We start from the raw sequence: 15,045 nt of genomic DNA, 5'->3' as shown, positions 1-15,045 counted from the left end.
TCAAGTCATATCTAGCCAGAAAACTATTTCTTAAAAAAATATACAATAATATTTTATACAAATATCGATAATTGGCATTGAATAACACATTCTTGTTGCATCATTAACAGAACGTCTTAAGCATGTCTATTAATAAGGCCACCCAGCTGGCGAAAGTCAACTGTTTTTCCTTAAGTCTAATGTCAAATTTTTTGACTTTGTTTACGTTTTCATAAAGGGAGTCAATTCACAATAATAGATTTTGACAGCAAACTCGAGAGGCAACTGATATGGTCCTGAGCGACCTTATTAATAGATCTTGGTCTTAAAGTAGAATTAGTTTGGTTCGATCAGCTGATTAATATGGCATTGTGGGTAGTCAGCTCCGCATGGTCTTCTGCATTTTTTATAGATATATTGAAAGTTAGTACCGAAAAAATCGATATTGATAATTATAATACATTTTGACATAAACGTTCATTAAAATTCAACTACTTTGGCGGATACAACAACCATAATAATTCACAATAATAATAATTCGTCATATAAATATTCGTCATGTAAATATTATAAAAGGCAATGTTTCAAGTCGTCTAAAAAGTCATCGAGTACATTAACAAATCAGAAGGGCTAATTCACCATATGTCGTGATCGAATGAGAAATTTGAAAATGTATTATTCTACTATATTCTATTAAACGATCCCGTGGTGTCTGATGAATTGTCTGTTCAATAGTAATGTAGATCAATTTGAATCATTTTGTATAGAAAGTTATAGGTTCATAGTCTCATGTGTGGATAATCGCGAAAATGAGTGACATTTCTAGAAAATTCATTGTTTAATGTTCGTAATATTATTCTTCTTGTTTGTAATATTTATTTTTAGCAATTTTTTACCATTTGATTGCAGAATTGTCAGAGTAGTTCGAATGAAAATAATTTTAACTGCTACAGTTCCATAATTTTTAGAATTGTGGCAGTTCAAATTATCTAGTCTACAAAATTAAGAATTGCCTTTGGTAAATCATAGCTTCCCTTCCTATAAACTCGCAATCGACCGCTGATAATAATCGATCATTTTATAGAAATGATAACAATCATTATTTTTATTGAAAATTCCTCGAAAAAACACAATTTGCAAAATTGACCTAAAAGGGCAGTGACTGTTATTCAAATTGGCTAGTGTGTGTTAAATATAAAAAAATAAATATGTATATTCAATAATCTACGACCAATAACAAATACCGGAGGCATATTTGATTTTAAGATCTTTTTACAAATAAATAGCCAGGAACATCGAGGAGGCCGTCGTTGGCTGAACTGATACCAGATTGGCCAATACTACAACCATTTCGACGAGAAGAGGTTCGATATTTATTAAATAGAATTAGGATTTTCTCAATTGAATTGCAAATTATTCAACAATTTTTACAATATAGTGACATTTGGGTTCGAATTGGTTTTTGATTCATTATTTTTATTTGAGATTATTAATAAATAATTGTAAATGTCAAAGGTTGTTGATCAATAAATTGATTATACACCTACAACTCCAATAACTATACATTAAAAAGGTATTTTTGGTTTGACATGAATATTTTTGAATTGATGTATATTTTTTGAATTGATTGATGTTTTTGTATTGGGTTAAGATGTGTCAAAATAAACAATTGTGTATAATTGTATTTTGAATTGTGATTTTTTGTGATAAACTCCCAATTTTTGTTTTTTTTTTTTAATATATCGTCACGTACAATCGCACGTGGTCAAATAATAGCCTCCTATATGTTTTTTTGTATTTCGCAAAATATATCTTTCTTGTCCCAGTTTTTGACAACGAATAATAATAATGCAAACATTAATAATTTGTTTTCAACATTTGCGGAAAATCTTGAAATGACTTGATTCGTACTTCGGAAATTGTTCTGTAATGTAGAAGCAAGAATCGTTCCTGAGTCCATTAATTGACCAGTTCGCTAAGGAGGGTAAAGACAAAAAAGTCGTCTTTGAAGCCCGTTTTTCAAAGCCAAATTGCAAACCAAAGTGGCTGTTTCGTAAAGATGTAAGTATGCCGTAATTGAACCTAAATTTATTTATTTTACCTATGCTGATCACAGTTTAAAAGATTAATATATAATTACATACTATTGTCAAGTACATCTTTTCAAAAGAAAAATCAACCGTATTTTCACTTAAAATGTTTGAAATTGACAGAATTATATGCCTTGATAAATATAAGGAATATTATTCTTAAAATAATTGTGCTGGATAAATCTTACAACAAGAAATTTATTCAGTGACTATTTAAATTAATATAATTTTTAATATTGTTAAGTCTTGCATAAACTTTTGTTATTAAATATGTTTACTTTATTCGCACTTACCTTTCATTTATAGTTTTTGTAAATTTTCTTTTTTTTCAATAGTTTTTGTAAATATATTTCTCAATCTAATAATAATATTAATTACTATTATTTATCATTAATATTATTTCGTTTTAATTTATGAATAATAATAATAAGGATTTAATTCACATGTCTCAATTTTATGATGTAAAACCATTGATTTGATTTTGATCGAAATGTGTAAATTAATAAATAATTATTTTGAAAAGATGGTGATGACAAATTGTAGGTATGCTATATTCATTTACCAAATGATAAAAGATATGTATCTGAATTTTGCGGTAAATTCTAAACTTTTCTATTTCAAAAAGGAATGTTTCCCTGGAAGCAAGTTTAAATTTAAAAACGAGAACGATACGTACCAGCTCATTATATCCAATCCGAAAGTTGAAGATACCGGCAAGTACACAATTGAAATTGGTGGTGTTTCGAGCACAGCATTTCTTAACGTTGAAGAAGCTGATCCATCTTACACATTTACTAAGCCCTTGAAGAAGAAATTGGAAGGATATACCCAACATGAAACTACTCTGGAATGCTCCGTTAGCAGTAGCATGGCTAATGTCACCTGGTTAAAGGATGGCAAGAAGATTGAATCGGACGACGCCAGATATCTTATTTCCAAAGATATAAATGGCAATCTTAAACTTATTATCAAAGAGTGTGTCCTGGAAGATAGTGGCGTATACACATGTCAGTTAGATAAACAACCTGATAAGACTGAATGCAAATTAAAAGTTGTGGAGTATCCCTATAAATTTGTTAAAGTATTAAAGTCACAGAAATGCGTGGAAAAGGATACTGTTACATTGGCGTGTGAAATAGACGATGCCACAGGCGAAGTGCAATGGTGGCGCAACGACGAAGAAATTAAACCCGATAAGCGTATTCAAATTATAAAGGATGGACGTAAACGTAAGCTTATTATCAAAGACGCCAAAGTGTCCGACTCTGGAATGTTTAAATGTACAACTAATGCTGACAAGACTGAAGCAGAACTTATAATAAATTGTAAGCATTAAAATAAGTATATGTGTTTAGGCATTATAACAACTTACCTAAACATTACAGATCAAAATCGGTTTAACAAGCAGCTTAAGAATACAGACGCAGTAGAACGCGAAAAACTTATTCTAGACGTTGAATTACAAGACCAAACAGCACCTTGTGAATGGAAATTTAATGGTGAACCTATTGAGCCTAGCGATAGGATTGAAATAAAAAATCTCGGTGGTGGTAAACATCAATTAGTTTTTAATAGCTTAGAATTAACTGATGCTGGAGACATTTCTTGTGAATCCGGCCAGCTTATATCATCATGTAAGCTCACAGTTCGTAAAGGCGAAAGTAAACCTAATATAGATTGTCCGAATGAATTCTGTGGTCCAATATCTAGCCCTGTGATAGTTGAGGTGCCATACAAAGGTAAGTAATATAAAAATAGACATTGCATATATTAACCCCTTTCTCGTGATAGTTTCCGGCACAAAGCAAACTCCAGTTGAAGCCAAACTCATAAAGGATGGTAAAATTTTGCCAATAAAGGATGTTGAAGTAGCAATAACGGACGACAAAGTTACATTCAAAATTAAAAAACCTTCTCGCAATATGTCAGGTCTATACCAAATTAAACTTTCTAACGGTCAAGGTGATGATGTAAAAGACGTGAATATAATTTGCCAAGACGTACCGGATAGTCCGAACAATATTGACGTAACTGATGTTTATCAGACTTCGTGTAAAATCAACTTCAGCCCCCCGAATGATGATGGTGGATCACCCATTACAAAATATGTTATTGAGAGACAAGATCTAAGTAAGAAACAGGCATGGGAGACAGTATCAGAGGTGTTACCCACGGAACCACTTACAAAAGATATTATAGATCTTATACCAAAAAAACAGTACAGGTTCCGTATTCGTGCTATTAACGCAATTGGATCCTCCGAGCCCGCAACATTCAAAAACACAATTTTAGCAAAGGATCCATGGGACGAACCAGGAAAGCCAAGGAATGTAGATTTAACTGACTGGGATAAAGATCATGCAGATCTCAAATGGGATGTACCCGAAACTGACGGCGGTGACAAAATTACGTCCTATGTCATTGAGTATAAAGAGAAATTTTCCAATGATTGGGTCACCGGCAAAGAAGTTTCAGGCGAGGAACGTACTGGTACCGTAGACGGTCTTAAGGAAGGACAACAATATGAATTCAGAGTTCGTGCTGTTAATAGGGCAGGACCTGGTGAACCTAGCGATAAAACTAAATCCATCATTGCAAAATGTCGATTTGTCAAACCGTTTATTGTGGGAGACGACCTAAAAAATATTACAGTTAAAAAGGGACAAACTGTACGCTATGAAATAAAGTACGATGGTGAACCTGAACCTGAAGTTTCATGGTATAAAGGAACACAAAGATTGGTATTTGACAATCAACGTATATGTTCCCACCAAATGGAAAGAAACACTTCAATAACAATCAAAAAAGCCTTACGAACTGATACTGGGGTTTATAAACTAGTTCTCACAAATAGTTCAGGAACTTTCGAAACACAAGCTCAGGTCACCGTTTTGGACCGGCCACTTTCTCCGCGGGGGCCATTGGAACCAAAGGAAGTACGTGCCGATCATATTACAGTTACGTGGAAACCTCCAGAAGATGATGGCGGTTGCGAAATTACTGGCTATGCAATGGAAAGAATGGATGAAGAAACTGGCCGTTGGATTCCTGCAGGTGAAGCCGGTCCCAATGATACTTCATTTAACTTCAAGGGCCTTACACCAGGGAAAAAATACAAATTCCGAGTCAAAGCAATCAACAAGGAAGGAGAATCCGATCCTCTGGAGTGTACGGAGCCTATCTTAGCGAAAAATCCATACGATCCTCCTAGTGCACCTGGAAAACCTGTTATAGATGATTATGACAATAAGAGTGTGCTTCTGAAATGGAAAATTCCACCATCTGACGGAGGTCGCCCTATATTGCATTACGTTATAGAACAAAAAGACAAGTTTTCTCCCACTTGGGTTGAAGTTGCCAAGACCGATGATGCGATACCCCAATGTACAGTCGAAAATCTTAAAGAGAAAATGGTATATAACTTCCGTGTAAAGGCAGTTAATAAAGCCGGTCCATCAGAACCTTCGGAACCAACTGATAACCATCTTTGCAAACACAAAAACTGTAAGTATTTATGGTAATAGCACAGCATTTTATGTTTCATAAAAGCTTTGTAGTATGCATTATTGATGCTAATATCCTCACATGAACCGCAAAGATTTTTAAATAAGTAAATACATAAAATTATCAAAAATACATTATTGTATTTTTTCTGAAATTATCATAAACATATTAATGCATTAAAAACAATATATGCTTCTTTAATAACTAGCGCAACTTTTGGCAATGCTTTTGATTGATTTAAAAATTTGTATTAAGTCGTACAATTGTCAATTTCCTTCTCGGAACAGTGAAACCCCAAATAGACCGGTCAACGTTTAAGCGTGTAACTATAAAAAGCGGGCGTACCCACAAATGGTCTGTGGATGTTTCGGGTGAACCAGCTCCAGTTCTAAATTGGAGCTGGCGGGATAATGTTCCGTTGACATCCGGAGATCGAATTAAGATAGAGCTTTCAGATTATCACACAGATTTCACCATAACAAAAGCTATGCGAAAAGATAGTGGCAAGTATACATTAAAAGCTGAAAATCGTGTGGGAACAGACACAGAGACCGTAGAACTCATTGTTTTGGGAAAGCCCAGTAGCCCTAGGGGTCCCCTTGCCGTTAGCGATGTTACCGCTACAGGCTGCAATTTACAGTGGAAAAAGCCAGAAGATGATGGTGGTGTTCCTATAAAAGAATATGTTATAGAGAAAATGGACACCGCTACTGGTAAGTGGGTTCGCGTTGGCCGCTCTCCAGGAGAAAAGGAACCACCAAGTTTTGCAGTGTCAGGATTAAATCCTGGATCCGAATATATGTTCCGAGTATCGGCAGTGAATGAAGAAGGAGAGTCTGAACCACTAACAACCCTAGTTGGTGTCGTCGCTAAAGACCCATATACTGAACCCAATAAACCTGGGGCTCCTGAAGTTACTGATTACGATAATGAGAGCGTATCTCTAAAATGGTCAACCCCATCAAATGATGGTGGTGCCCCTGTCGAAAAGTATATCATTGAAAAGAAGCCTAAGAATCAGAAGACTTGGGAAAAGGCTCTCGAAGTATCTGGCGATCAATTGGAGGCCAAAGTCAAAGATTTGCAAGAATATGAAGAGTATCAATTTCGTGTTATTGCCGTTAATAAAGCCGGACCTTCGCAGCCCTCTGATGCCAGTGCCCCACAAATAGTTAAATACAAAAAACGTAAGTAAGATTGGTCTTAACAATGACTTTTAGAATTAGCAATGCGCAATAAGTTCGCTAATATGATCATATTTTAATAAACATAATACATTATTTTGTCGCACTTTTAGTAAAACCACGTATTGATCGCACCAACCTAAAACCACTGCTTATTCGTTCTGGTAAACCTATTAAGTACGACATAAATGTACGTGGTGAACCCGCTCCAACAATAATATGGTATCAAAATGACAAAGAACTTAAATCTGAGGAATTGCCCTCTAACTGTGAAATTCAGAACATACCATACAATACAAAACTATCCATAACAGATTCAGTTCGACAACACTCTGGAATATACAAAATACGTGCAATTAACGAACATGGCGAGGATGAAGCTACGGTTGAAGTAAATGTTTTAGGAGCTCCGGGGAAACCTAAAGGTCCTTTGAAAGTTGATAACATAACAAAAGATGGTTGTAAATTAAAATGGAAAAAACCTGAAGACGATGGCGGGAAACCGATAACTGCATACCAAGTTGAAAAATTCGACAAAAAACAAGGGCGGTGGATACCTGTTGGACGTATTCCTGGATCAGAGACTGAAATGGACGTAAAAGGGTTGCAGGAGGGTCACGAATATCAGTTCCGTGTTAAAGCTATAAATGACGAAGGAGAGTCTGAACCACTTGAAACTGATACTAGTATTATAGCTAAAAATCCATTTGATGTTGCTGATAAACCCGGTAAACCTAAAATAGAAGATTACGACTCGCACTTCATAAAACTTTCATGGGAAGCTCCAAAACATGATGGCGGAGCTCCGATAACTGGTTATGTAATCGAAAAGAAAGATAAATTTTCTCCCCATTGGGATGAAGTTCTGTCTACTGACGTAAGTAGTATCACTGATTTTTTTTTGTATATACATTGTATTTTGATGTTAAATATATCCAAATTATTGTAGTCGCCTTCCACAGAAGCAAAAGTTGACGGACTCGTTGAGGGTAACGTTTACCAGTTTCGAGTTAGAGCCATTAATAAGGCAGGTGTTAGTGAGCCTAGTGTGGCGTCTGAACCACAAGTGGCAAAACCGAGAAATTGTAAGAAAATTCTTTAACAAACGCCAGTTTTGCGCATTTTTTATTTTTATTTTGCTGTCCATATAAAGCAGAGACATACTTAAAAGCTTTTATGCATATATACGATAACTGCCATAATAATTTCTCATCGGAATTTTATATATTTTAATAAATGTTTATATTACAGTGAAACCACTTATAAATAGAGAAAAAATGAAGCCAATAAAGGTACGGGCAGGACAAACAGTTAAATTCGACGTTGACGTAAAAGGTGAACCATCTCCTACGCTGGTTTGGACTTTTAAGGATGCAGAAGTTATACCAATTGAGGGAATTCGTATTGAAACTGAGGAATATAATACAAAAATAACATTCTTCGATGTTACCAGAAAAGAAAGTGGCACATATAAACTGACCGCTGAAAACATAAATGGACGTGATGAGGCGGAAGTTGATGTCATTGTACTTGACAAACCATCAAAGCCAGAAGGTCCCCTAGAAGTTAGTGATATTTATAAGGACAGCTGCAAGTTAAAATGGAAAAAACCGAAAGATGATGGTGGTGTTCCCATTTCTGGTTATGTCATAGAAAAGTTAGACACTGCGTCTGGTAAATGGGAACCAGCAGGCACAGTAGATCCTGAAAAAACAGAATATGACGTCAAAGGCCTTGAACAAAATCATAGGTATCAGTTCCGTGTTCGAGCAGTTAATGAGGAAGGAGAATCGGATCCTTTAGAGACGGACTCAGCAATTACTGCAAAGAATCCGTTTGACGTTTCGGCACCACCTGGCCTGCCAGAATTGGAAGATTGGGATGAACACCATGTTAAATTAAAGTGGGAACCACCAATTCGAGATGGTGGTGCTCCCATAACCAGCTATACAATTGAAGTCATGGACAAGGATTCTGGCGAGTTTGTAAAAGCTTTGGAGACTGATGGTCCTATTTGCAAGGGCACAGTTAAAAAACTACAAGAGGGTCAACAATATAAATTCCGTATTAGGGCTAATAATAAGGCTGGTGCTTCTGAGCCATCAGAACAAACCAATTGGCATACAGCAAAACCTCGATTCCGTAAGTATATTTGTAAGAATACTCAATAATTGTTTTTAAAATATTTATTTTTTATAGTTAAACCTTATATTGATCGTTCCAAACTCACACCATTAACCGTAAAAGCTGGATTATCCATAGACTTGGATATCAATGTAAAGGGTGAACCTGCGCCAAAAGTTGAATGGTTCTTTAAAGATCGTCCTTTAGATAATGAAGAAATTAAAATTGAAAATGTTGACTACAATACAAAATTATTTGTAATGCGTGCAAAACGTCCTATGTCGGGCATATATACAATAAAAGCAAGTAATGAGGTAGGCGAAGACATTGCTGAGCTTGATGTAATGGTTTTAGGAAAGCCTGGTAAGCCTAAAGGGCCATTGAAGGTTGACAACATTACTAAACATGGTTGCAAACTCAAGTGGGAACCACCAGAAGATAATGGCGGTGCTCCTATCGATTATTATGAAATTGAAAAACTAGATCCTCATACCGGTCAATGGTTACCATGTGGAAAAAGTTCCGAACCAAATGCAAAAGTTACTGGTTTACAGGAAGGAAAGTCATATAAATTCCGTGTTAGAGCAGTCAACAAAGAAGGAGAATCTGAAGATTTAGAAACAGAGAAGCCTATTATAGCGAAGAACCCTTATGATGAAGCTGAAAAGCCTGGTAGACCGGAGCCCACTAACTGGGATAAAGACTTTGTTGAATTACAATGGGATCCACCAAAGAGTGACGGTGGAGCTCCAATTGAAAAGTACATTATACAAATGCGCGATAAGTCCGGTAGGTCGTGGGTCGACGCTGCTATCACTCCAGGTAATTGTACCAATGGAACAGTGACCAATGTTGAAGAAGGCCACGAATATGAATTCAGAATAGTGGCAGTAAACAAAGCTGGCCCAAGCGAACCAAGTGATGTATCCAAGTCAGTCGTGGCTAAACCTAGACATCTTAAACCGCGCATTGATCGAAAAAATTTGCAGAAAAAAACCTTGAGAAGTGGCCAACTATTACACATTGAGTCTATAGTGAATGGCGAACCACCGGCAGTAGTAACGTGGACATTCAACGGTGAAGTGCTGAAAACAAGTGATAGAATTAAAATTGAAAACGAAGACTACAAAACAACATTTATTATACCAAAAGTAAAGCGGTCTGATAAAGGCATTTATACGGTCACTGCCAAAAATGATTCCGGAACTGATATTGTTGAACTTGAGTTAGAAGTTTTATGTAAGCCAAAAGCACCAAAAGGACCACTTGTGGTTTCTGACGTATCTTCAGATAAAGTTACTTTAAAATGGGAGAAGCCAGAAGATGACGGTGGTCAACCAATAGAAAATTACGTTGTCGAGCGTATGGATACTGAGACAGGTCGATGGGTTCCCGTTTTAACTACGAAAAATCCAGAAGCGGAAGTTACTGGCCTTACTGAGGGAAAAGAATATATGTTTAGAGTGAAGGCAGTAAATTCAGAAGGTGAATCAGAGCCATTGACCACGGATGTCCCTACACTGGCTAAAAATCCATTTGATACAGCAGACCCTCCAGGAAAACCTCAAATTGTGGATTGGTCTGAAAAACATGTTGACCTCAAATGGAAGGTTCCAGATGATGATGGTGGAGCTCCAATCACAGGTTATATTATTGAAAAGAAAGATAATAATACTGGTAAATGGCAAAAAGCATTGGAGACTAAAACTCCAGAAACTACTGCGCGAGTAAATGATTTGATTGAAGGAAATAAATACCAATTCCGTGTCAGGGCTGTTAACGATGCTGGTGAAAGTAAGCCGTCAGAGGCCTCGGAAACTTTATTAGCAAAATGCCGATTCGCCCCACCTAAAATTGATCGGACAAATATTAAGGATATTACTACTAAATTTGGCACACACGTACGATTAGATATTAAAGTATCTGGCGAACCACCCGCTGTTAAAACTTGGTTCCATAACAAAGCTCGCATTGAAGGCGATGAAGTTACAATTGACTTAGAACCATATAAAACGAAGTTTACCATACCTTTCGCAAAACGTTCACATACAGGAAAGTACACAATCAAAACAGAGAACGAATCTGGACGCGATGAAGCTTCATTTGAAGTCAATATACTTGATCGACCAGGTCAACCTGAAGGCCCTCTACGCATTACTGATGTTCACAAAGAGGGATGCAAACTGAAATGGAATCCACCACTCGACTCTGGTGGGCTTCCAATCGATTATTACATTGTTGAAAAAATGGATGTTGAAAGTGGTAGATGGTTACCTGCTACACGAGTAAAGGATCCACACGCAGAAATAAACAATTTAGTAGAGGGACAAGAATACAAATTCCGTGTGGTAGCCGTAAATACGGAGGGTGAATCAGAACCATTAAACGGAGATCATTCGATCATTGCTAAAAATCCGTTTGACGTCCCCGGTAAACCTAGTGCACCAGAACCAGTGGATTGGGACAAAGATCATGTGGATATTGTTTGGAAACCTCCAATTACGGATGGTGGATCTCCTATTACTGCATACTCCATTGAGAAGAAGGAAGATGGATCGGATAAATGGATAAAAGTATTGGAAGTGTCTGCCCCACTTCAAGGTGAAGATTGCAAGGCAACAATTTCGTATTTAGATGAAAACTGCAAATATGAATTTAGAGTTAGAGCCATAAATGCTGCAGGTAGTGGGGAACCTTCCAATGCCAGTAAATCAGTCATAACGAAACCATCAAAACGTGAGTAAACTATACAAGCCATTCTCAAACATTTACCAAAACTATAATAAATGCTTCTATTCATTGTATATGGGCATTTCAAGGCAAACGGTAAACCAAAGTAGAGGAATTTGTTTCTTTAATTGTGCTTAAATACGTGAAGTAACGGCAAAAAGTAAAAAAAAACACCACATTTATCATTTTTTCTTCTTGTTCTTACCATAAATACTAATTAATTCATTTCATATTTTGGTAAACCATATGTTACGTATATGTTACCACTTAACCTAAACTACACTTGAATTTAATGAATATAAATGCAGTCAGAGCAGAAATAAAAATTGCAAAAAAAAAATCAAAAATGTAGCGTGAGTTACGTCGCGTGAGTGACCGAGAAAAATCTTTCGCAAATAAAGGATAGGCCAAACTTTGAAAGTGCAATAATAATGCTTGATATCTCTGATTCATGTAAAGAATATTTAATGTTCAAAATGTTCACACAATTCGTAGAGTTTTGTCATTATCAACAATAATGTCTAAAGTCATGTATATTTGAAGTCGTAAGTGACCGCTCTTTTGTTATCTTATCTCAAAAGATAAAAGCCGAAGGCCCTTAAATTTACCACTGATAGTACTCTAAAGTGTTACAAAGAAGTATTAACCCTTTGAGTCCCGAATTTTTTCCGTAATCATAGAACAATTTTTTGTTCACAGATTTTATGCAACTATCCTAAATAGGATATGAACAAAATTTGGTATCGCCACATCCTTGCATTCGGGAGATACAGTACATTATTTCTGAAAAATAAAAGTCCAATATCGAGAAAACCAAATTGAAAATTGATGGAAAAATCATTCTCTATATTCTTTTTAACATGAATCAAAAATAATTCTGATGGCAGAATTCGATGATATGTGTCGTCCATAATCAGGTGTTCACATATGAAATCCAAAGAATATATATCTACCAGCGGCATATTAAATATAACCTCTAAAACATGTTGTTGCCTGTGGGCTACATTGGGCCACAAAGGGTTAACGAGCCCAGTAAAAATTTATTTATTCAACTAAAAAAATAAGCGTTGGTTTTTAACTGTTAAAATAGTTGTATTTTTTCCGTCAAAAATAAAAATCATTCCAGTTGTTATATTTTTCCTTCAAACATAAAATTCATTTAATATGTTTTATGCATTATTCTGTTTATTGAAAACAGTGTACATATTTTATGGGGGTTTTCTTCAGAACGGATAGCTTCAGAATTCGGTATACATACACAGTCGAATTCAGATAAGAGCACACAGTATTTTTGAAAAAAAATGGGTTAATTGAAACTAATAAGCATGCCATGTACAGACGAGCGTTGTTCGCTCTCTCATTCGTTGTTCGACCCTTATTATGAAGGAATTACTTAGTTCCCCATACAAAATTGTCTGAGCGAACACCAACTTTTGTACGTTGTTCAATTCGAATCACTCTCTGAATAACCAATAAATTTGTCCCATCCCTAACAATTGAGAGTGTTTATCGAAAATAAATTAATTTTGACAGTTTGAAAATATTTATGAAATTTTCAAACTTTTTCAGTAAAATTGAAAATCATGAATGAAAAGTAAAAAATTGTATAGTTTTTATATATGCAGCAGGATGTAAATTTTATTTTCTACATAATGCAATATGCATTTCTTTTCCCTTGGTTCTAATTAGCGTACAAAACAAGAAACAAATGTGGGGCAACTCAAACAAAAAATTCTCCAAATTTTTATTTGTGACAGTATGTGACATTTGAATTGAGAAAATATAAAAATGTATTAAAAACAACAACATTTTCAGAAAAAATGGAAAACATGAATGAAAAGTAAATAGATATGGGTTCATACTATAGTCAGGAGAAAGAGAATTATTTTTTCTATTTAGATCCCTATGTAATTCACTAAAATATGTTACATTTTTGGTGTAAAACAAGAAACAAAAAGTTTGAAATAAAAAACTCTGATGATATGAATTATGAATAGTGTTGTATGAACGGGTTAATTCATGTACGCAATTCTGAGAGCGAACTACGTTGTTCGGATGCCCGTCAGAACATGGCATTAATTATAGAAGTTAGTTTCATTGGAGAGTCTAATGATGACATCTATTTTAAATTTATTAAGCATGGGCTATTCTTTTTATAATTCTACATTAATATGTGCACATGTTACGCACTGACATAAATACACAGAAAAAAATAATTCGTATATTATACGAATAGTGTTCAGAAAGTGTTGCCAATGTCGGAAACAACTTTTGTTTGTGTTTGATGGTGGCGGTTTTGTATGACACAGAGAAACTATCTTCTAATTTTTTTGATTTTATGTAATTATCTTTTCTTTGTTAGCTCATGTCTTGTTTCTTCTATTTACTTGTTTTACGTCATTAATCATCAATTATATACAAATTTAAACATTACGCTTGTTGCTCAACACACTTGTGCACTTGTTTGACGTATCAAAACTAGCTTGGTATGCAGTAGCTGACATTCTTTTGAGCGCATATGATATTTTTGAGATTTTACAATGAAAACACATTATATATTTTTTTAAACAAAATGGCAAATTTATTTAAGGTATCGAATATCAATAAGAAACAAAAAAAGTTTTTCATACATTTTTTTTAAATAACTAAAACAAGGTTATTATGCAGAAAATCGTTTGAGCGCTGCCATTTTAAAATAAAAATTTACGTTAAAAACAAACTTATTATTAAATTAATAATTTGCATGATGGCAAAGAGTATACCAAATTGTGGACAGTATTTATGTGGGGAATGTATGGAATGATATCTAACGAGCATTTGTTCACATATTTAAGGTAATTTACAAAAGAAAAATTTATGCCGAGTCATACACTCTTCTATAGGATTACAGTCTGGAGGGCCAAGTTTTTATTTACTCCGAGGCTGGATGGAAGCGTTATCCGGGTGAACAATTATATACTTCTCCTCCTTTTAATCAAAATGTGTTATTAAAACGCCGACTAATAATTAAATATACATTTCAGAATACATTTTATATTCGTACGAATATGCAACCCATACCATATGACTTCCCCCAGAAATTCGGCTTCGATCTTACCACATGTTTTTTACATTTATCGTGTATGTTACAACTATAATAATTTGGCCCATCAAAAAAAAAACTTATAATCGTCAGAAAATATAATAATTTTCAGTTTATTTGTCAATGCCATATGCATTTATCGAATTCCACAAATTTGAATAATTATAATAATTATATTATATGAATAATTTATTATAGTAGTGTTGGCGGGTAATTTGGGATACCATTTATATTTTTTGGAAAAATTGCCTGCCTTACCCCTCGTTGAACAATTCCATACATTCCCCACTAATAAATAGTTGTTTTTCATTTTAAAATGAGCTGCGTTCAAAAGATTTTCGTGGCAAAATAA

The 15,045-nt window shown here is 34.9% G+C and overlaps 1 protein-coding gene across 1 annotated transcript in view; it reads left to right on the top strand.

Moving 5' to 3' along the window:
* Positions 1–15,045, top strand: part of LOC133327137 (twitchin) — a 110,350-nt gene that overhangs the window by 74,472 nt on the left and 20,833 nt on the right. The window contains exons 20-28 of the mRNA XM_061535710.1: positions 1,915–2,040; positions 2,695–3,394; positions 3,455–3,808; positions 3,861–5,573; positions 5,861–6,760; positions 6,871–7,634; positions 7,707–7,842; positions 8,009–8,899; positions 8,957–11,617. Of these exons, the coding sequence (XP_061391694.1) occupies positions 1,915–2,040; positions 2,695–3,394; positions 3,455–3,808; positions 3,861–5,573; positions 5,861–6,760; positions 6,871–7,634; positions 7,707–7,842; positions 8,009–8,899; positions 8,957–11,617 (8,245 nt within the window). The remainder of the gene's footprint in view (positions 1–1,914; positions 2,041–2,694; positions 3,395–3,454; positions 3,809–3,860; positions 5,574–5,860; positions 6,761–6,870; positions 7,635–7,706; positions 7,843–8,008; positions 8,900–8,956; positions 11,618–15,045) is intronic.

This window comes from Musca vetustissima, unplaced genomic scaffold (assembly GCF_032173495.1).
Source record: "Musca vetustissima isolate MV318-11 ecotype Yass unplaced genomic scaffold, APGP_CSIRO_Mvet_v1 utg2442, whole genome shotgun sequence".
NCBI lineage: Eukaryota > Metazoa > Arthropoda > Insecta > Diptera > Muscidae > Musca > Musca vetustissima.
The sequence above is the reverse complement of the archived record's forward strand: the minus strand, read 5'-3'. Positions and strand labels throughout refer to the sequence as shown.